Source organism: Myxocyprinus asiaticus, chromosome 48 (genome assembly GCF_019703515.2).
Source record: "Myxocyprinus asiaticus isolate MX2 ecotype Aquarium Trade chromosome 48, UBuf_Myxa_2, whole genome shotgun sequence".
In the NCBI taxonomy this organism is placed as follows: domain Eukaryota; kingdom Metazoa; phylum Chordata; class Actinopteri; order Cypriniformes; family Catostomidae; genus Myxocyprinus; species Myxocyprinus asiaticus.
The window spans coordinates 18,977,026-19,001,555 of NC_059391.1; the positions used below are offsets into that span (position 1 = coordinate 18,977,026).

A 24,530-nucleotide genomic window follows, 5' to 3' on the forward strand; every position below is an offset into this window, starting at 1 on the left:
CATCTATAAAACATTTTATTAACAAGCATATAATGTCCCAACTACCTGACAGATATCACTGAAATATGTGTTCTGAAGAATAAAACACTTGTCTTTGTGAAAACCCTAGGCTCTGAAAACATCAAGGAGGTGAAATATACTCTACCTGGTAACCTGAAGAGAGCTACCCATTGCATTCCTACAAAGTCCAATTCGTCTGACATAGCGAATTGAAGATGGCAGCATTTAAATGTCATACATCCGGACAACCGGCCAAACCTCCCCTTGTAAGAACCTGATTGTTCTAACAGTTGGTGGTGTACATTTTTGGGAAGTCTGTTTGGAAAAAGTAATTATTTAAAAAATAATAATAATTAAAAAGAATTGGGTGCTGAAATAGTGTAGAAATCGCTTCAGCAGCTTTATAAACTACAATGTTTTCCAGATATTTGAGGATGGATTTTGGATATGGTAATGAAGCTCGCTCTTAGGTTCTTTTAAGGTAGACCAATTTAGTTAGATGCTATATATGAAACCTAAAACTTATTTAGTTCTTGAATATCTGCATTTGCATATCCCTTAGCAGCCTGTGGGAGTTAAAAATTCAAGAGAATCAGTCTGTGGGTTTCTACAAAAATAAGCTAATTTTACAGGTCCTGAGGTAGTATATTTTGAAGCGAATAAATTTTAAGCTTCCAAAATAATTCAATTATTAAATATTCAAAAGAGCTTCAATATACCACATGAACCACAACACAAAATAAGCATTTTGGTTGTGATTTGTAACCAACGTAAAGAGTTTCTGGGGTGCAGAAAATAAGGGTGGCGCAAAACTAAGCGGCTTGAGATAAATATGCAAATATGCTCCTGGCATATTTAAAATGTAAACATCTTAGGTTAATATTACTACTGCTGCTTCCCCTACCTACATTCCCACTCTAATCCAACAGCCATGTGATGCCTCAGGGACCCAAATTTAGTGATTTTTTCCCCCCTAAACATTTTCAAAAATGCATGCCTGCATTCACATTATGGCATTCTTAATTTAGAATAACTTTAGCTTTAGTCATATTTAGTTCACTTAAGCTGCATTTGTTTCTCTCTTGGTGGAAACGTAAATCCTCAGATTTGCTGATAGCCTCCACTCTGATCATTTGCTGAGTGTAGTGCAATTCCCATTTGTTTGCCTTTCAGTGATTGCACATTAATTACTAAAAGGCGATTAAACATCTCTTATTACAACAGGCCTCCCAGGCAGTCCACATGAGCTGAGCCAGCAGAGCCTGAAAGGGCTCCAAAAGCTTATTTACATCCTTGACAACAGTGCAAGAGATGTAGCTCAGCCCAAATTTACAGTTTCTGCTTTGTCTGTCCATGGGTAGAGTCACAGTCAAAAGCCAGCTAAGCTTTGTGGCCAAACATCTTTGAATAGCCAAAGGATCAGCAAGCAAGGGAAACATGCCACTGTAGAATGTTCTATGGTGCCTTTTTTTTTTGACAGACCATAGCCCTTGAGTGTGTATCTGAGAAAAATTTATTTTTGTCTTTATGGAATAGTGAAATAAGGTAATCTAGGAAATTGAGATTAGGACACCTAATAACTAAGAAATTGTTACAATGTATAACAATTTTAACTTAATTTGCATTAATGTGTATAACACAAAATATAAATTATGAAGTGAACTTATAGTGAACTTCTTTTGCTTAAAAATCCATACAATTAAGATTTTAAGTTCTACTAACTCAAACAATCAAGTAAAGAACTGAGGTTGTGGTAAATACCCATAAGCACTTTGCACTTGAATAATTATGCATGTTATGCATGTTTGTTAAGGAACTTATTGGGACATTTAATTAGTTGTTATTAGGAATTAATAGAGATTTAGCTCTTTTTAGTATTATTGATGTTGTTTGACTGTAATTAGTTGTTTTGTGTAAAGTCACTATTTGGGTGATTAGTGTTGCCTTTGATTAAGTTGGATTCTGTTCAATTCATGTTAATTTTAGTTGCACATGCATGTGCATAGTTGAAGTACAACTGTATCTGCACTTCTTGGGGAATCAAGATTAATGACTGACCTTAGTAATTAATTTCTTATGAGCCAACTAAATTAAGTAAAACAATAATATAAATGTTAATTTGAAAATGTGCCATTAGTTGTAAAATCTTATTTGTGTGACATATGTACCTTTTTAATTTACTTTAAAAGTGTGATGCAAAAATGCAACATATATATTTTAAGTAAATCCAACACATCATTTATTTTTCAGTGTTGTTGGTCTGAAGTGCTGAGGTGACAATTACAGTAAATTGCAAATCAAAAGCGCATAAATCTCCCAGATTACGCCAATTCAATCCACCTTAGCAATAGTCCCTAATTTGTTTTATCGAACTGAGAATGAGTGATTTTCCTGGGCTTTTTTGTCAGCATTAAATTAAATGAAAGCCACTCTTTGTGGCCTATAGTCATGCATAACATTTGCCTTGAATTATGGCAAAAAACCCATTTACTCTATGTAGCTTTACCTGCAGTGTAAGGTGAACAGTGATTAGTGCTTTGAATCCTGGCAGATGTTTGAAAGAGACAAGGGCCTCGTACCCTCAGTGACGGATGTGACTCATGTGGCTTTGAATGGCTATGCTCTTAGAGCCATGGAGCAAGGAACAGAGACAAGATTGATGTGGACAGGGCACTTTTACCCCCCGGGAGCATGCTGTAGCATGAGAGAGGCTTGCCTCAGCCATACTGACATGCCCCCTTGGCCAGTCCTCAAGTCAGTCCTATGAAAGACACCTTGGCAGGTAGTGGATGTGAGTGGATGAATCCCCTCAGGGAAGAGGATAGAAGCAAATTACGACACCTACATTTCCAAAGCAGTGGCCAAAAGAATACAAGGCTAAAGAGAAGATATCTACCAAATGTGTTTAAAGAAGAGTTAGGGGACATAATGGATTTTTACAAAGTGAATAAAAGCTGTTCCATCAATGCCAGGAATGATTTTGGTGTGGAGGAAGTTTTTGCTGGATTAAAAGACTTAAAATGAAGGTCTTGAGCTGCCCTCTAGTGGACAGGATGTGGTCCTTTTTTTTTTTGGTCTTTTTTTGGAGTTGTGGAAGTTGAAGAATGTTTTCATAATACAATGAACTCTTTTATGTGGTGATAAGATCAAGAATTGATTACTTATGATATCACACAGGTTAAATATTTTGATTTAAAAATAAGGCCTAAAATGTTGTGTTGTGAGTTATTTTTTAATCTGGACATTTACATGAATTGTCCAAGTGAACTTTCCAAGCTACACATGAGGAACATAAAGGATGGACCAACTCACTAAAATGAATCGGATATCCAACAGGTTAAATGAAACAATATAAACCACATTTTAATTTTTTAATCATTTTTAAATGATCAAATGTTTTGTAGTTTTTATTAGATTTGATTCAGTGTGCAACCCACAAGAATTAGTTTTTCAAAGTGTTAAACCAAGATTATAATGATGGGTATTTTACATTATGCTATGGAAAATAATCAGGAAGAAAAGAAAAGACAAGTTGAATGTTTAAAACCAATATCGTTTTTACAGTATCGAAGGGGAAATATACAGTACATCTGGCAAATATGAAGTTGTTTAGTGTTGTATAAGTAGGAAACAATTCATCAACATTTATTTGTTATGATGATGTACACAATGAATAGGCAGAGGCTATTTTCACTAAGTGTAGAAAGCAACAAAAAGCATCTTCTTTGTACTAAGTGCAAATAGCATTAGATGCTATTTGCACTCTAGTGCAAATAGTGGCAGATACTCTTACACCCCTGTTTAAATACTAACATACAGTATAGTGACACTGCAGCATTTTTATTGTGTTTATTTGGAGTCCCACAGACACCCTACACCAAACCTTACCCCTAACCCTACCTTACAAAAATTATCCATGGTTTTACTACAGTAACCGTAGTATCACCATGGTATTTTTCTAATAAAATCATAATAACCACAAAATAAAACATGGTTAATATTAACTACTATTAACAACATGTTACTGTAGTAACACCATGGTTAGTACATCAAAACTATATAGTTATCCAGATCAAATCCTTCTCTCAACCCCCCGACCTTCACTGTGATCAAATCACTGCGAGGAATCTCTTTTATTTATTACTATAAGTGGCATTATGGGAAATATTAAGAGTAGAGACATGGGAAAAAGTATGTCAAGGGGTGGGATTCTAACCCAGATCTCCAGCGTGACAACACATACACATACCGTCCTAACGATGGTATGTAACTACTACAGCTGCACATGGGGGAGCAGTTTGTTGTAAAATTCTGTTTCCACCAGACTATTAGAGCACAAATTTTCACTTCGTTATACAATCTCTTAATCCACTAAATGTCTAACCCGTTAACCAGTTTAATTTCTTTGCCCCATCACGAAAAATTCAAATATGCCCGCCTTCATTTGATCAGCAGTTAACCCCAAATAAATCTGTCGTGTGTCTTGAGTTTGGTCTGAGCAGTAGTGGGCGGAGTTAGTGTAAATAGCCTCTGCCAACAAGATGGGCTATTTGCACTTAGTGTAAATAGACACTCCGTAATGAATATTTTTTTTCACATAGTTTCACAACAAGGTATTTTTTTGGTTCGTTTTTTTTTTTTTTTTTTTTTACATTTGAAGCAATATATTTTAAATTAGTAACCATTTTAGCAGAATGTCCTCCATTGTTGGCCAAAAAGGATGATGTAATTTATTTAAAAATATTAAAATAAAATACTTTAAAAAGGAACAATTAAGTGATAGTTAAGATATTTGCACATCCCCGCATCAACATACTTAAACCAAAAGGACAACATTCTTCTTCAAAAAAAAAATGTAAAAAAAAAAATGTAATCATCTGTGGCATTTATAACAATTTATCCAACACATTATGTTATGGTTTTGCGATTTTCATAATCCAATTATGTCATTATGACATTTAATATATTCCATGGCAGCGTGATTGCAATGCACTGTCATTCTGCGAATGCACCTTAACAAAAAATGGTTGTACATTGACTAGATAGCATCTTTTTAATGGGATACTTCAGCTGTGTATGTCTCTGAATTGCGTGTTTTTTGTTTTGTTTTTTGAGTAGAACTCCTTTCTATAACTGCCCAAAGAAAATATGGGTCTTGCTTCACATACAAAACCCTTTTTATTCTTATGTCCAGACTACATGCATTAGAATCATTCTCTTAAGAACACATGCCAAATTTTTTATATGTAACACTGTACTTTTTTAAGAATTATGCTGCAGTTTTAATTGTATTCAATTTAATAAATATGTTTTTCTAAATCTGATTTCAAGTCAATTTTGGCATATGCTGTAAATTTCAACAGATACTGTATTTTGTCTAAATTTCGCTATCTGATACCGGTAGTGTGTATATATATGTGTATATATATATATATATATATATATATATATATATATATATATACACTGTATATTTATATTTTGGTACCTTTTATGAATAAGGCAATAAAATAGAATATTATTTTATTTTATATACAGTATCTCACAGAAGTGAGTACACCCCTCACATTTTAGTAAATATTTTATTATATCTTTCATGTGACAACACTGAAGAAATGACACTTTGCTACAATGTAAAGTAGTGAGTGTACAGCTTGTATAACAGTGTAAATTTGCTGTCCCCTCAAAATAACTCAATACACAGCCATTAATGTCTAAACCGCTGGCAACAAATGTGAGTACACCCCTAAGTGAAAATGTCCAAATTGGGCCCAAAGTGTCAATATTTTGTGTGGCCACCATTATTTTCCAGCACTACCTTAACCCTCTTGGGCATGGAGTTCACCAGAGCTTCACAGGTTGCCACTGGAGTCCTCTTCCACTCCTCCATGACGACATCACGGAGCTGGTGGATGTTAGAGACCTTGCGCTCCTCCACCTTCCATTTGAGGATGCCCCACATATGCTCAATAGGGTTTAGGTCTGGAGACATGCTTGGCCAGTCCATCACCTTTACCCTCAGCTTCTTTAGCAAGGCAGTTGTCGTCTTGGAGGTGCGTTTGAGGACGTTATCATGTTGGAATACTGCCCTGCGGCCCAGTCTCTGAAGGGAGGGGATCATGCTCTGCTTCAGTATGTCACAGTACATGTTGGCATTCATGGTTCCCTTAATGAACTGTAGCTCCCCAGTGCCAGCAGCACTCATGCAGCCTCAGACCATGACACTCCCACCACCATGCTTGACTGTAGGCAAGACACACTTGTCTTTGTGCTCCTTACCTGGTTGCCGCCACACACGCTTGACACCATCTGAACCAAATAAGTTTATCTTGGTCTCATCAGACCATAGGACATGGTTCCAGTAATCCATGTCCTTAGTCTGCTTGTCTTCAGCAAACTGTTTGCGGGCTTTCTTGTGCATCATCTTTAGAAGAGGCTTCCTTCTGGGACGACAGCCATGCAGACCAATTTGATGCAGTGTGTGGCGTATGGTCTGAGCACTGACAGGCTGATCCCCCACCCCTTCAACCTCTGCAGCAATGCTGGCAGCACTCATACATCTATTTCCCAAAGACAACCTTTGGATATGACGCTGAGCACGTGCACTCAACTTCTTTGGTCGACCATGGCGAGGCCTGTTCTGAGTGGAACCTGTCCTGTTAAACCGCTGTATGGTCTTGGCCACCGTGCTGCAGCTCAGTTTCAGGGTCTTGGCAATCTTCTTATAGCCTAGGCCATCTTTATGTAGAGCAACAATTCTTTTTTTCAGATCCTCAGAGAGTTCTTTGCCATGAGGTGCCATGTTGAACTTCCAGTGACCAGTATGAGAGAGTGAGAGCGATAACACCAAATTTAACACACCTGCTCCCCATTCACACCTGAGACTTTGTAACACTAACGAATCACATGACACCAGGGAGGGAAAATGGCTAATTGTGCCCAATTTGGACATTTTCACTTAGGGGTGTACTCACTTTTGTTGCCAGTGGTTTAGACATTAATGGCTGTGTGTTGAGTTATTTTGAGGGGACAGCAAATTTACACTGTTATACAAGCTGTACACTCACTAATTTACATTGTAGCAAAGTGTCATTTCTTCAGTGTTGTCACATGAAAAGATATAATAAAATATTTACTAAAATGTGAGGGGTGTACTCACTTCTGTGAGATACTGTATATTGTATTTTTAGTTACTCTTTAAGTACTTACAAAAAGCTAGTAAAAATATGAATCCTCTTAAAGTCTAGCCCTTGCTTTCTACTATAATTCTGGCATCTGGGTTTAACTACTTTTAAATCGCTTTGTCAACTAAACCTTTATGGCTATCTTCCCACACCATACCTAAACTCTCAAAAGATGATTCATGCCTTTTATGAACGGCTGTGCATTGTGAAACACTTTAATACAGCATAAGCTATGGCATTTCTGAGAGAAAGAAAAAGCGTCTACTATTTCTGCTTGAATGCGTTGTGACTACAGTAGATACAGTACAGGATGTCACATCTCTCCAAATTGTAAATTCCTTTTACGCCATTCATCGCCACCATTTTTACATAAGCCATACAGTGTGCACAAAAAGAGTCACCTGCAGTTATAACCTTTTCTTAAAAAATGCACGAATGAGAGCAAAAGACACAGATACGCATCAGTGAAGCTAAGATCGCCCAAGACGAAAAAAAAAAAAAAAACGTGTTTTAGTTTTCCATTATTAGTAACTTGGTGTTTAAAACACATAAAACCACCTGCATAAGATACAACACTTGTTTTGTAATTTGAAAAAGCTTTAAGAAAAACACAGTTTTGGCCAGTGAGACAACCCGCTGTTTGTTCAGCGTGGTTTTTACGTCAAGGACAGGTTGCGATTTACCCTCAGGTGCTGCATCTTGCTGAGGCTGGCAGGTGAGGTTGTGGATTATGGGTCTGGTTAGCCGTTCAGCCGAGCTCTGAGGTGTGTTAGGACTGCTGGATGAGTAATTTCAAAGTGGGCAACAATTATTTTTGGTGGTATGCACCCTGAAAGGGACATAATCATACAGCATCGAATTAACATATTGCTTTCATTATAAGGACAAGTTTTTGAGCTTGAATAATACAGTGGCCCCAAAAAGATTTTGGACACTTAAGTCACCTTGCCCTATTAATACTCTTAAAATGTAAACATAAAAATTAAATGAGCATTTCTCCGACAATTGATAAATCCAGTCTATGTGGCATGTGGAAACATGTAACAAAATAAAACTCTAAAATACCCTCGTAAATTTCTGTGTCTGCTCAACATCAGAAATTAATCCAGTTCAGCAAATGGTTTCTAGATGACACTGGTTCTGTAAGAAATTTTGAAAAGGAAAAGAAAATACACTTTAGGTAAGACAACAAAGACAATCCAAATTAATTAAGGCTTACTGTTCATACTTTGAGGACTGTAACCAGACGTGAAGGTAATATCCACAAGTCCCAATTTTATAGCAAATGTGTTAGGAGCAAAGTTTAGGCACATAGAAAACTATATAGAGAAACCGAGCTTGCCTTTACCGTGTCATTCCACTGACGTGGAAGGTCTTCTGGCTCTGGAGGGTATGACATCCAAGAGGGACTGCGGTAGGAGGATGGTGGAGACAGGACAAAGTAGTCAGAGTAGCCAGGGCGGTTGGCAGATATGGCATATACTGCTGTCATTGGGTTTCCTGCAAACCGTTGGAAAGTAAATAAAATGATTTTTCGATTTGTTCGCTTCACTTGATTTTTTTATTTATATAAGTGTGTATGTGTGTGTGTGTGTATATATATTTACACACACACACTTTTTACCATGGTTGGCTACCTTCACAGTACTTTTTTGAAAGTGTATAAATAAATCTTGTAAGAGTACAGTAAATTCTGTTATAACATGATGATGACCCATTTTGTTATTAGTTTTTGCCTTTTTGGTAACTACTATACATTTAATGTTTTGTACTTCAAAACTGATCTCCACATTCTGCACAAACTCTTTACTGAAAACATTGCAGACCCTAACCTGAGTAGCTTGTCATAGACTCGTCGACAGTAACAGCGGGGAAGGGAGCTCGATTGATTGGCAGATAGGGGGTGCCATTGTGCTGACTCATCTCAGAGGCATCAGAGACAGGAGGCTTCAGACTCATGTCTGGCGTCGACCTACAACAATAGATGAAGAATTTAATCACAAGTCTTGTTATACTTGATTTATGATCACACCACCAGAGGGCAACATTGGCCAACATCACTCCAGAACTGCATAACACACCTCAATGCAGTCAACAGGACTGACAGCCATGCAAAGCACCTTTTCATGCTAGCTACAGCTATTTCAGAGGACAAAGCATATATAAAAATAAGCATATATAAAAATATATGAGTATATCAGCTAATCTCAATACTGCTGGCACTGTAATGATTTAATGCTGGAAGATATGCATATAGGCAGATTTTGAAGGTAAAGAGATATCAATACAGTAACAGTAATACAATAAAAAGTACCACTAAACCACAACAAATAAAATATATAATTCCAAATGTGTACTGTTAAGGTTTCTCTCACCGTCTTAGTGAAGTTCCAGGTGGGGCTCCTCCTCTTGGAGGAATAAGGGGGGGTGGGGACCCCAAACCCATATCAGGCAGCTGGGTAAACCTGAATCCCTGCAGAGCCAATCACATCAACCCTTTCACCATAATGACCAATCAACTGTCTCCATAACTACAGCACGCTGATATATTTATATAATAATATGTTTGCATCAGGGCACTATGATTACTTTCTTTCGAGGACCAGATTATCCAAAATGAAACTTCGAGGGGGGCCAATATTTTTCAGAGTAACTTTCAGATCTTCGAACATTCATTTGCAGTCAAACATGTTAACATGGAAAACCAAACACCCATAATATTGTGTGCCTACTAACATTAATATAGTATTTTAAAATTTTAGGGCCACCATTTTCAAATGAGAAAACTAAGAAAGAATATTTAGCCTACAATATCTCCTAAAGCCCATGTGTTCGACAATATCAACCCACATAAGAAAATAAATGACCACGCTGTCATTTTATGATAATAATACATTAAAATCTGCACAAATCTCAAATCTCACAAAACCTCTTTCCCCTTTAGAACTCATAGTCAATGACTTTCTCAATAATTTTTTGAATGCTTGTTTAAGGTAAGCACGAAACTCACTGGTTTGGGGAGGCTACACTGGTGCATATCTGGCCCAAAGGAGGAGCCACGCTGAAGAGCTCCGTTGGGGTGGTTCATAGTGCCAGGTGCGCTGGTAACTCCATCCAAGTAGGGGCTACTATGGCTGGGGTTGTAAGGACTATGAGGGTGGTGGTGATGGTGGTGGTGGTTGGTTTGTGTAGGCTCAGCAGAGGCCAGGCCAAAGGCGTTGTCCAAGAGTAGGTGCATCTGCTGCCTCACTTCATCAATGGATGGTTGGGAACTTAAGGTGGATGAGTCAGAATGACCTTTGACCTGAGGGTCACCACCAAAACCAAGGGAACTCAGAAGGCGGTCCACATCGGTCTCTTCAAACGGCTCTGGCTCACCCTGGTGTGCATACATAAACATGCATAAGGCTTATGCTACATAATGCACAGTTTTAATATAAGTAAAGTTCCTTTAAATCAAGTCAGTTCACTCAGTGGCCATCTTGGTTATGCACACCAAGAAGCTATTTTCTATTTAGGCATTATGCGTACAAGTAAAGCTCCTATCAACTTTAATGGGAGAAGACCAAAATCTCCAAAACTGTTTGTCAAGATTATGTTTCAAGAACATATTGCACTGGTGTCTTAAATTGTCCTTCTTTAGCTCAAATTATGCTAAAACTGGTCCAGTTAATGGCATTGGACATTCTAGATTAAACACACACAAAAATGCGATTGGGTCTTAACTGAAAGATGGGATATTTTAATTTCTAAAGCTGCCAAATTGAACATTTTGATTTCTCCCAAGTGGTTAATCTCCTTATACTGTCTGTGATAATACACAATAATATTACATAACACTCAAACCAGAGCAGACATCGAAATATATTCACAGAGCTGCCATACTCCCATTCATTTGTCTGCAAGTTGTCTGCTTCCTCGTCCTCATGCGGCCACTGAATGTAAGTATCCAGAAAATAGCATATGTGATAATAAATTCAATATATGTCTAGCAACGTAAGTGTTATCAGAAGTATCTGCACTGAAACTCCTTGATCTGAAAGCTAAAAGCTCGACACCTTTAAAGCTCGGCACATTCACGGTTATTATCCGGTCTCGGATTTCCAATCTAAATCACTGAACAGGCCAAAATTATATTCTCATTCAATGAGATCCTTTTCTGCTCTGTGATGAGGTGAACAAAAAGTCAGTGTTAAAGAACCAGCTACCTCCAGCTCAATTTATCTAACCCATAAGCTGAACTTGAAGTTAAAGCTAAAGGTAATCATCTTCATTTAAGCCTCAGAGCAAACCTGAGCTGATAGTCTTTACAAAGCAAAGAGAGAAATCTGCCAGCACTTTGATCTGTGATTGACATGCACTGCACACCAAGTCTACAGCAGAAGACTTCATAAAAAGTAAGTATTTGGCATCTGGGATTTGGGGTCCCATGATGCAGGGTTGGCAGCACTCACATCGTAGCCGCTGTTGCGGATTCCCCTTCTAGATCTCTCCCTCATGACCAGCATGTCCATCTCTGTCTCCACTGGACTAGGGGTGTTCAGAGACTGCCTGCTCCAATATGTAGGTTCCCTATGGGAGTCACTAAGAAGAGAATGTTATACAATTGGTCAGTAAGTAAAATTTGTCAGTATCATGATCACTGCATCATTAAGAACCAACATAGTGCATTTAACATTGTGATTTGCAGATTGTCATTTTATTCATCAGTATTTTTGAAATTTTCTCTTTATATCCTTAAAACAAGATCAATTTACAAAATTGCTAAATTGTGTAAGAAAATATTACTTTTTTTAAGGAATCAATTTAGTTTTTTACCCAATTGCATTTTTTTTTTCTTGTTTTAAGCATAAACCTTGCTAAAATTTGTAATATTCTTGCATAAAGAAAAAGAAATCCTGTTATTATTATACATTAAAATTAATATATATTTTTTTATTTCTGGAAACCAATAAAAATTATTAAGAAATGTACTCGCAGCATTTTCATTAAAACAGGCTAAAATATTAATGTCCAAATATTACATGCCTGAAGCAGTTACATTTTAGCCTATGTAAAGAGATTTTAAATCATGGCAAAATTTAAGTGCATATTTAACAGTACAAAAATCTAGTTGCTATCCAGTCACCACTTTAACCCTCAATGGGCCCCATGCAATTTTTAAATGACATAAAAACAGGCAGTTTTCTAACCATTTGCTTTTCACTTTCATAAAGTCATAAGGGCTCTGTTTTATTCAATTCTAGCTTTTCTGCAACAGAATTATTTGGTTACCAAGGCAACAACAAGCAACCCTAGCATTTGTTGGAGATCAACATGGTAAGCATATTACTGAAATATTGATAACACTTAACAATAAAGTTCCATTTGTTAACATTATTTAACAACATTAGTAAACATGAACTAACAATGAACAATACTGTACCTTTTACAGCATTTACTAATCTTGGTTAATGTTAATTTCAGTATATACCAATACATTTTTAAAATAAATATGTTAACATTAGTTAATGCACTATGAACTAACATGAACTAACAATGAACAATTGTATTTTTATTAATTAACATAAACAAAGATTAATCAATGCTGTAAAAATATGTTGTTCATTGTTTGCTCATGATACCTAATGCATTAGCTAGGCATTAGATTCTTTAGGCTCCTTAAGGTAAATACAAATATTAAATATGTAATAATATTAGCTTACAGATGTTTTAAAAATGGGCCATCACGGAATACATGCTGTATGTAGTACACAGCATAGTCAAGGATACATTCAACAGTGTTGATATCATTGTTTATTGATATATTGATATCTGTTTTTTCTCAGGTAGAAATGGTTAAAAAGTAGAGTTTGGTCCAAAGACGTTTTTTCTTTTATTCTTTTTTTCTTTTTCTTTTTTATGAATGATGAACTTTTTATTGCAGACTGACCTTATGAATTAATACAATGTGATGAAGGACTGAAAACATACTAAATGAAAAAAGTGAAAAAAGGTTTACGGTCTATTTTGTACACTTGCACAGAAATATTCCTTTAAAAAAAATCATGTTGTCATGAAATATGTTATCAATAATAGTCTGTTGTGATGTATAAATGAAGATTTCCTAGAGGTCAAATGTCAGATCTCCAAAAAACGAATTTGGGTATATAGTTAAACTTAAGGACTAAACATACAGTATCAGTTATTTTATTTTTTTTCTTCATAATGTGGTCCATGGAGGGTTAAAAACATTCCAGTATGTTGGAAATTGCAATTGATTTTCTTTTTGCTGAATATTTTGTGATGACTAATAGCTGTCAGGGTTTTAATCTCCGCCTACCTCCTGCGGTACTTTACGTAAGTGGAGGGTTTTCTGTCCTCCTTTGGTCCCCGCAAATCTTCTAAGTCCAGGGATGCATTCTCTCGCCTTAGCCTGTCTCGATGGCTGTACATGTGGCCGCTGCCACTTCCACTACTGCTAGATACAGGACCATCACTGTAACCTTTCCTTTTAGCCTTTAACCTCAACTTGTTCCGATAATGCTCAATGTCTGACTTCTGCTTCAGCCCCATGTTTACCTGTGGGAGAGAATAGTGTTATTTAATAATCCAAACAAAGCAGTGTAATGGGCCTCAAATTTCAACCTAATCCAATTGCCCATATGTCCTAACCAGACAACAGTAGCTAAATTTCCATCCAAGTAGGAATTTCATTTATGCAAAAAAAAACATAATATCGCGAAAACAATGTGCGAATAAAGGCGCGTTTCCATCCAGTGTGTTCAAAAGAACAAAATCGTCACTTCCGGATAAACTGTAGCCACTGTGCCTCTTTTTTTAATCAAATACTCGTAGTTTAGAGCACAAAGACAAAACACTGTAAAGAACTTTGTCTCATTTTGGGGAGCGACAGTGCATCACACAGTTCTGGGTGTGCGTTCATCCATCCTTATGACTTTACCGTGCTGTTCTATAAAATATTTTTCAAAAATGTCAGCAAACCTGCTCTTCGGCACATTAAGTTTTTTTTCAACTTATTTGCTCTGCAAACTCTGTGCAGGCTTTGGATTTTAAGAACACCATTATTTCAGGATGATCAGAGCAACATTTCAGATGCAGTGATTGGTCCGCTGGTTAGTCCAGTTATGAACAAATTATTCAGTCATATGACTTTAATGCACATCTTGTATTCCTGAGTTTATTTTGTAAATGTGTTTCCATCATAGTTTATGTGCATTTCTTCTTTTCGAATAAAAAAATTATCCACCTCGTGCGAGCATATGCATTTTTTATGGAGATTTTATTCGCATCTTGGTGTTTCCATCAAGCAGTTTTCATACGATAACCAAAAATGTGCATAAAAATACATGGATGGAATCCCAGTAATTGAGACTAAATGGTGAGCTGATGTAGACTTTTGCTTAAGTCTCCTGCTTCTCAGATGGTTCTCTTTTTTTTTTTTATCCCCTTTTTTCTCCCCAATTTGGAATGCCCAATTCCCAATGCGCTCTAGGTCCTCGTGGTGGCATAGTGGCTCGCCTCAATCCGGGTGGCGGAGGACGAATCTCAGCTACCGCCGCGTCCGAGACCGTCAATCCGCGCATCTTATCAGGTGGCTTGTTGAGCGCGTTACCTCGGAGACCTAGCACGCGTGGAGGCTTCACGCTATTCTCCGCGGCATCCACGCACAACTCACCACATGCCCCACAGAGAGCAAGAACCACATTATGGCGACCATGAGGAGGTTAACCCAATGTGACTCTACCCACCCTAGCAACCGGGCCAATTGGTTGCTTAGGAAGCCTGACTGGAGTCACTCAGATGGTTCTTTTGAAAAGTAATCTCCCTATATTTTCAAATGTGTCTCCTTAAGAGTTTCAGAAGAGATCTCAATGTCTCAAACTGTGGTCATATGTTCTCAGACACCAATCCAAAGTCAGAGATTTCAATATGAACTCAAACATTTCTCATCAAATTCTTCCAAGACAAAATTATCTGAACTATTCTATCAACATTAAGTTTATAGTTTTATAATCTAATTTTATGTCAACAATTCTGTGTCTATTTTATTGCTCCTAAGAAATTTTAGGAGAAACGTCTTAGATAAAGTTGATTCTTAAATAAAACTCAACTGAGAAATCAACAACTGTAAGTAAACTGAGAACCTCTAAAGAGCAACCTCTTAGCAATAGAATGTATCAGCTTTCACCAAAAAATCTTGGTTTCAAATCCTGCTTCAAGTAACTGTATATTAAAAATCAAATATGTTCGGATTGGCTGTTTTTGTGCCTCATCACGCAGCATTTACACTTTCACAGTGGACAGGCAAATTGCTTGTTGCTGGAAACGTATAGCCTCACACCTAGTTACCAATGCAAGACAAGGCCCAAAACTCGGTTTGTTTCTGTTGACAAGCAATCAACACAGGTATAAATAAATCAGCAATTAAAGCCTCCCTAATGAGGTGGTCCCATCTCCATGGTGATAGTAAACTTACCTCTCCATTCAGGATAACAGAGTCTTGGCTGTGATTGGACGAGTCAGGATAGGAATAATTGAGTGGAGCAGCCATAGGCTTGATGGTGATGAGGCGTAGAGAGCCAGTTAGAGAGTCATAATGGTCTGCAATAAGACACAGGAGACCAATGCAATCATATAAAACTACAGTACAAGCGTAAAAAGGGGTTGTATATGTTCAGAAAGCATCAGGCTCCTACCCAAAAACAGAGTCTGATAATAGCTACTGCTGCAAAATGTACTGAATAAATCCTGGAATAATCACTTATTTATAGGTTTCAGGGTTTAACAGTATAAACAAATATCTTGGATATTCCTGGATGCTTATCTTGGCAATTCTCCTTATTGGACTGCACTGTATCTTGCTGTTAGTAAAGTTGTATATGAGAATATTGTTTTTGTATTAAAAAGTCTGAGACCACTAAAGCAAATGCTTCTAATTCCAGTTGTTCTAATTTAATAAAAAAAAATTCATTACTAATTATATTATTAGCATAACAACTTGAGTGAAAATTTGAGTACAAATTTTAATTTACATGCATTTTAGCATTTTTTAGTATTTGGTGTATCCATTTTTTGCTACAATGAAAGCAAATACTTGAGCTGGCATGGATCAACAGGTTTTGCAAAACCTAAACCATTTTTAACACAATATGATTTGAGAATGTTCCAAAAATCATCTTGTGTGATTTAATGGAGGCAATGGAATCTAACAATTTGTATAAATGTGTTAAAGGTGCTGTAAGCAATTTTTTTCATGGAAAAGTATGCAAAAAATGTTCCTACTCCCTTAAAGATATTAATTAAATAAGTGTCCTGAGATATCTCACCGATCACTGTGACAACTGTAGACTTTGTAAACAGCAAACAAAAAATGAGTCATTGACACTTTTCACATGTCAATCATTTTGCTCTTTCTCATAAGTGTTGTATTTGAGGCAGATCACTGAGGCTATGATTAATAATTTTATAATAATGTTTGTCAACTGAAGGCACTATTGTGCCACTGTTAAATTTGACAGCCACGGGAACAAATATTGCTGCTCTTTTGCTCGGTTTTGGTCTCAAAATTATCTTTGGAGGGCGGGGTTTTGGAATGAGTGGGCTTGGCTAATTCAACAGCTCAGTCACGTGAAAGCTTCAGAATGCTAAAATCGCTTACAGCACCTTTAATGTCATTTATGTTTGCTTTTGCTTATTTGAATTGTGACCAAGAAATAGTGCAGAATCTCCAATATTTCTTCAATACTTATTAACTTTAAATATTTATTCATTTAATGCCATAAAATTTCTTGTTTTAAACTTAAAAATCCTAAAATCTGTTTATTTACAGGCTTAAATATGATTTTGAATCCCAGATTTTCAATGTGCATTCAGACTTTTGCACCCCACTGTATATTTTACAGACCTGCAAAACCATAATAAAACATGTATATTTATACAGTTAACACTTGTTTCAGCCAGTTACAGAAATTACATTTATTGGCATTTTGTTATGCTATTGTTTTCTATTACCTTCAACTCCTGATAATTATAACGAGATAATTATTATGGGTGTCATAAACAGGTTACAATCCTTATAGTAAAGTAATGGGAATCTCCTGTTCCCACTTTTATTTCTTTCTCACCATTTCTTGTGTGTTGCTCTTCTTTGGGCACTTTCTGTGCCGTACTTCTTCGAGCTGTGGTGCTCCTGCCTGTGTTCAGCTTCCCAGAATCGTTGCTCGAAACAGAGCCTTCCTCACTTGGCAAACTGCTGCGGGTAGCCATGGCAACAGAGGCAATGATAAGTTTGCTGCATGCAGTGTTATACAGGGTTCACAGTTGCCTTGCAAGGCCCTCTGGCCTCTGTTAACCTGTGTTAAACTGCGCTGGTGTCATTAAACAGACAGCACTGTTGGGTGGGCATACAGTCATTATGTTTTGACAAATTGTGCTTTGGAATAACAAGACAATGGATTTTGAACCACATTTTAGAATGTACATCATGTGCCAATGAGAGTTGTAATAGTTACATCATTACTACTGAGGATGCTGTTCTTGGCTACTTTCATGCCACAGTTTGATGTGGCCCAAATTTCATAATTTTTCCGCATCTGTTTTTTTGGATCTGGTCAATATGAACAGCTTTTGACATAACAATAAAATGAATTCCAACCTGCCTGTTTACACCGAAGCCACACTTACATTTAGAATTTCAATCTGAGCCACTTTCATATGTGGATATGTAAGGTTTCTTTTTTTTTTTTGTTTTTTTGTTTTTTTTTTGGCAATGTAACTTTAGTGTGAACAAAACAAATTAATTTGCATATTTACATCAATCTAACTCAACATTCATTATAAATGTGTGTTTGATTTAGCATAGGCATGAATCATAAAATAAGCAGTAAATTGCATTATATGAAGGGTTACACAGAAAGATGCAAAAAATATATTGTTTAAAAACATATATTGATGTACACTGGGCCTCAAATGTTGTGATACTTGCTTTTTTTTTATACAATGACAATATAAGCTAAAATGCACATATTTAAGACTAGCACAAGGTTAACAGCCTCAGTCCCAAGAGCAGGGCCGTAGCAAGATAATCTGGGCCCCCTGACTGTATATTGCTCTGGGCCTCTTTCCTATAAATAAAATACAGTTTAGAATTTGTTGTGGGGCCCCCTGGACCTTTGGGCCCCTAGACTCGTTACCACCTTTCACCCCACTAGCTACGACCCTGCCCAAGAGATCCACATTGGTTGTCTAAAATCTCTTTACCACACCCATAACATGAATGACTTAAAAAGTAGTGTGGAGGATGTTTCCTTGCTTTTTATATTTCTTTGCAAGGTGTTTTATTTTTAGGACACATTTAACATTCAAAAAATAATTTTCAGGTGAAAACAGGACAAAGCTGCTGGTGCTCCATATTCTAATCAACATTTTCCTGAGATATTTACAAGAAAACAAAGTACTTGACGTCTAAAAAAATGTATAAAAAATAAGTGGATGATGAAATAATACGTCATGGCAGCTTATGCAACAAATAATATTCAAAACCACTACAAAGCAACCTCCTAGAATACATTATGCCAACATACAGTAATAAAATCAGAAAAAGACTGTATAGTTTCAAATAAATCAGTATTGGTAACACTACAACAATAAGGTTCTATTTGTTAACATTAGTTAATGCATACAGTATTTTTAACTAACAATGAATAATGATTTTCCCCCCAGCATTTTTTAATCTTGGTTAATGTTAATTTATCAAAATACAATTGTTCATTGTTCATGTTAGTTTGTAGTATATTAACTAATGTTAATTTATACCACTTTTAAAAACAAACAGAAAGTGTTAGCATATGTTGAAATTAGCATTAAGATTCATAAATGTTGCAAAAGACTTGTTCATTGTTTGTTCATGTTGACTATTGTGTCAACCAATGTTAATTAATACACCCCTAAAATATCACCAAATACACAAGACAGAAGCACTATACAAAAAGGTTGGTTAATATTAGTTGACACAATAGTTAACATGAACTAACAATGAACAATAAATTATATTTGTTAACATTAGTTAATGCATTAGGTATCATTAATTAACAATGATTTTTTCCACAATTAATTTTGATTAATGTTAATTTATCAATACAATTGTTCATTGTTGTTTATATTAGTGCATAAAGCATTAACTAATGTTAATGTATACTGTATATATTTTAATGTAAAATGTATTAGCATATGCAGAAGTTAACATGAACCAATATTTAATAAATGCTGCAAAAGAATTGTTCATTGTTAAATAAATGCAGCAAAAGTATTGTTCTTTGTTAGTTCATGTTATCTTTTGTTAATCATTGTTAATAAATACAATGTTATTGTAAAGTGTTACCAAATAAATAAAGGGTAACACTTTACAATAAGTTTGTTTACGTTAATTGTGGGGGCGAGGGTGTGGCCGAGTATTCGTCTGGGGAGAGAGGAAGCGGTAAGTGTTTTCACCTGAGATGAATTGCTTCTAATTGTGATTTCTATGTTCACAGTGAGAGGCGGGGAGATAAAAGGCTGCCCAAAACCCCAGAGAGGGAGAGAGAGCTTCACACACCCCAAGAGAGTGCTGTTTGAATGAACATTGTGTTAGAGTGTGCCACTGGAAAGCGTACTTAAGTGTTTACCGCTGGAAAGCATAGTTTGAGTTTTTTTAAAATAAAATACCTTTTTGAATTGGATCCGTCGCCTCCCGCTTCCTCCTTTCCCTCCTCCACGAACGAAACATATTACATTAATATTAGTTGACTAAATAGTTAACATGAACTGACAATGAACAATAGTATACAGTTGAAGTCAGAAGTTTACATACATTTAGGTTTAAGTCATTAAAACTCATTTTTTAACCACTCTATAGATTTAATATTAGCTAACTATAGTTTTGGCAAGTCGTTTAGGACATCTACTTTGCGCATGACACAAGTACATTTTCCAACAATTGTTTACAGATGGATTGTTTCACTTTTAATTGACTATAATCACAATTCCAGTGGGTCAGAAGTTTACATACACTAAGTTAACTGTGCCTTTAAACAGCTTAGAAAATTCCAGAAAATGATGTCAAGCCTTTAAACAATTAACCAATTAGCTTCTGATTGGAGGTGTGCCTGTGGATGTATTTTAAGGCCTACCTTCAAACTCTGTGCCTCTTTGCTTGACATCATGGGAAAATCAAAAGAAATTAGCAAAGACCTCAGAAAAATAATTGTGGACCTCCACAAGTCTGGTTCATCCTTGGGAGCAATTTCCAAATGCCTGAAGGTACCATGTTCATCTGTACAAATAATAGTACGCAAGTATAAACACCATGCGACCACGCAGCCATCACACCGCTCAGGAAGGGGATGCATTCTGTCACCTAGAGATGAACGTAGTTTGGTGAGAAAAGTGCAAATCTGTCCCAGAACAACAGCAAAGGACCTTGTGAAGATGCTGAAGGAAACAGGTAGACAAGTATCTATATCCACAGTAAAACAAGTCCTATATCGACATAACCTGAAAGGCAGCTCAGCAAGGAAGAAGCCAATGCTCCAAAACCGCCATAAAAAAAGCCAGACTACAATTTACAAGTGCATATGGGGACAAAGATCTTACTTTTTGGATAAATTTCCTCTGGTCTGATGAAACAAAAATGGAATTTTTTGGCCATAATGACCATCGTTATGTTTGGAGGAAAAACGGTGAGGCTTGCAAGCCGAAGAACACCATCCCAACCGTGAAGCATGGGGGTGACAGCATCATGTTGTGGGGGTGCTTTGCTGCAGGAGGGACTGGTGCACTTCACAAAAAAGATGATATCAGGAGGAAGGAAAATTATGTGGATATATTGAAGCAGCATCTCAAGACATCAGCCATGAAGTTAAAGCTCGGTTGCAAATAAGTCTTCCAAATGGACAACGACCCCAAGCATACCTCCAAAGTTGTGGCAAAATGGTGCAAGGACAACAAAGTCAAGGTATTGGAGTGGCCATCACAAAGCCCTGACCTCATTCTGATGGGCAGAACTGAAAAGCATGTGCAAGCAAGGAGGCCTACAAACCTGACTCAGTTACACCAGTTCTGTCTGGAGGAATGGGCCAAAATTCCAGCAACTTATTGTAAGAAGCTTGTGGAAGACTACTCAAAACGTTTGACCCAAGTTAAATATTTAAAGGCAATGCTATCAAATGCTAACAAATTGTATGTAAACTTCTGATCCACTGGGAATGTGATGAAAGAATAAAAGCTGAAATAAATAATTCTCTCTACTATTATTCTGACATTTCACATTCTTAAAATAAAGTAGTGATCCTAACTGACCTAAAACAGGGAATGTTTTCTACGATTAAATGTCAGGAATTGTGTAAAAACTAAGTTTAAATGTATTTGGCTAAGGTGTATGTAAACTTCTGACTTCAACTGTATTTATATATTAACATAAATCAGGATTAATGTTACATGCTGTAAAAATTTAGTTTGTTGTTTGGTCATGATACCTAATTCATATATGTAAAATAATCTAATTACAAGCCATTATCCTTAATCTTTGAAATAAGGAAGCTTCATTTTCATATCAAAATAATCAGAAATAAATGCAAAATCAATCCAAAGTCTTTGTCTCCGAGAAGAGGGTAATAAAGCGCAGTCAAAAAAATATGCATATAACAGTAAATCTGCTAATCTACCAGACATCAGTGCCAACAATCTGCCATGCACATCACACCCAGCCATGCAGGACTCGCAACCACACAAAAACAAGCACACACACACACTTTCTAAGTCTAACGCAGGCAGGCAGGGGAGAGAGTGGAAGCATCACCCAAGAAGCCTACAGGCACACTGAATCATACATGATTCTGTAGCTGTGAGCATATTTTGCTTCCCAGCACGCATCTCTTCCAAGCAGTATCTGTCGCTCACTCTATCTGCCAGGTTTTCTGTCAGTAAATGCACGAAACCCTGTTCACATATTTGCTGCATTTGGTTTTCCAAATAATTATTCTTCCCAGCCTTGTTCTCTGCAGGCTCATTTGCCGTTAATCGAGCCACTCAGGGGAGGTAACAAAAGGTAGAATACATTTGTATTCTGGGTAATAAGCACGGAGGGCAACAGGGAAAGAGTGAGAGATGGATAAAGAGAGAGAGAGAAAAGAGGAGATAGACTAAGCCACACTGCAACGATTTCAAGGATCAGTGCTTTTTGCTGGAGAGCAACTCGCTGTCGCATTGTCCCACGTGCGACGTAAAGACATATTTACGATTGCATAGCCCAGCGAGAGTGGTTAAGTAACCCAGAGATGTTGGAGATGCGGGTTGGTGGGTTTTAATGACCTTGAAAGGCTGCATTTGCGACAAGACTATCGTGCAAGCTTAACACTGATACATTTCCTACCACCTTTCATTTGCATTTTTATTCAGGATGAGAAAAGGACCTTGGGAGGATTCTTCCTTTGTGTAATAAGGAAGAAAATATTCTGTAGCATCGGACAAAGAATAACATAGGCCAACTAAAAATTTTATCTGAAGAATTAAATGATTTGGGCCAGGTGCACACTGTGATCCTTTACAATTGTTCCTTGTGAGTTTGTACAATATGACCCTGGTGAGAATTTTTTATTTTTTATGTTAGACTGTACAATAAACATCTAAGAACTTTGGTTTTGATTGACAGTATTGATTGGGTGATCCTTCAAGTTACCCTCTGACATTCTCACGAACACACAAAATTCAAATGGTAGTGCACAAATCCAAGCCAGCCCTTGCGCTAACATCAGCCATATTTTTCTGGAAGATAACACAAATACAAGTCCTATTGTTGTCTGAAGTCTATCGTGGCTGGATAAAAGATGGAAATTTATGTGCTGCTCATTCTTCAGAGCAAACTCGAAGTAATTTTGATACAATCATAATGTGTGTGGAATTCTGAAAAACAAAATTTCAGAATTTCTGGCGGAACTTCGTCTTTGGCTAATATTCATCGCTAGCTAAGGCAATTAATCGGCAAGATAGTATGGAGAGTATGTCACACTAAGCAATCAATCACAGCCGATTTTGCCCAGTGAAAATATAAATCATTTAAGTTTCCCAAAAAATGCCTCAGCAAAATCGTGGCTAAAAGTGTATCGTGTGCACCAAGCTTTATGCTTAAATTTAACGCAAAAGTAATTAATCAGCTGTAGGTGAACAACACACTAAGCCATCAAAGACTGACAATTTTTGCCCTACGATGAAATAAATCTTTTATGATTCCCAAAATGTTTTTCAGCAAAATCCTACCGGGTGCACTGGGCTTTAGCATAAGATTCAAATTCAAATTCTGCTTACGACAAAATACTTTTTTAGGATTTCCAAAATAAGCAGCAACGTGCTATGTCTCCGTGGCAACTCGCTCAACAAGCCACATGATAAGATGCGCGGGTTGACGATCTCAGATGCGGAGGCAACTGGGATTTGTTCTCCGCCACCCAGACGGAGGCAAATCACTACACAACCACGAGGACTTAAAAGCAAATTGGAAAAAAAAAAAATTAATCAACCATCGGTGAAGTAACATTTAGCGATCAAAGATGATTTTTGCGCTACAACAGAAGAAATCTTATACTATTCCTGAAAATTGTCTCAGCAAAAACATGGCCAAAATTGCACAGTGTGCACTAGGCTTTAGGCTAGGCTTTAGGCTAGGCAATTAAATGGCCATCGGTGAACGACACATTAAGCGATAAAAGACTTTTGCCTCACTACAAAATACATCTTTTGTGATTCTCGGAATTTGTGTCAAGCAACAAAATCGTGGCCAAAATCGTAGAGTGTGCACCAGGCAAGAGGTCTGCACGGAACTGTTTTTTTCCATCCCGCTCCTGCCCGCTCCCGCAGGTTTCTGTCCTGCACCCAATTGCTCCCGCTGAATTTTACTCCATGTTCACCCGCTCTCTGCCTGCAGTGATTATCTTCCCGATCCCTCCCATTCCCACAAACCCGCATTTGTTTTCCACATAGAGCAAAAGCCATACAAACAGACAACATGTGTATACAAAGAATGTTTTATTTTTCTGTTATTGCTATTTTCAGATGACGTGTGAAAAAGACGCCAATTTGACTTGCCTGAAATAGTTTTCTTAACACTAAATTTACCATATTCTAGTCTGAGTTCCACATCCCCCATTGAATACCTGCCTGCTCTAAATATTGGATAATTTAATGCACAAGCTGTGTGCACATTTATTTTACGTTATAAAAAAATAACAATTATCGTTTTTTTTTTCTTGCATTCATTAATTAATAAAATAAAAAAGAGATCCACATAGGATTTTTCAGGCTATTCTCTGACCA

At 36.8% G+C, this 24,530-nt stretch overlaps 1 protein-coding gene across 5 annotated transcripts in view; it reads right to left on the reverse strand.

Moving 5' to 3' along the window:
- Positions 1-7,143: 7,143 nt before the first annotated feature.
- Positions 7,144-24,530, reverse strand: part of LOC127437584 (UPF0606 protein KIAA1549L-like) — a 76,976-nt gene continuing 59,589 nt past the window's right edge. The window contains exons 14-23 of one of the 5 annotated variants that reach the window (XM_051692603.1): positions 17,312-17,436; positions 15,664-15,788; positions 13,507-13,745; positions 11,639-11,768; positions 10,195-10,563; positions 9,560-9,657; positions 9,017-9,156; positions 8,527-8,684; positions 8,250-8,324; positions 7,144-8,013 (exon numbers count right to left, since the gene is read on the reverse strand). In XM_051692603.1, the coding sequence (XP_051548563.1) occupies positions 8,295-8,324; positions 8,527-8,684; positions 9,017-9,156; positions 9,560-9,657; positions 10,195-10,563; positions 11,639-11,768; positions 13,507-13,745; positions 15,664-15,788; positions 17,312-17,436 (1,414 nt within the window). In that variant the 3' untranslated portion in view covers positions 7,144-8,013; positions 8,250-8,294. Of the gene's footprint in view, positions 8,014-8,249; positions 8,325-8,526; positions 8,685-9,016; positions 9,157-9,559; positions 9,658-10,194; positions 10,564-11,638; positions 11,769-13,506; positions 13,746-15,663; positions 15,789-17,311; positions 17,440-24,530 lie in introns of all 5 variants that reach the window. The other 4 variants (XM_051692605.1, XM_051692604.1, XM_051692602.1 and 1 more) reach the window with 4 other exon arrangements.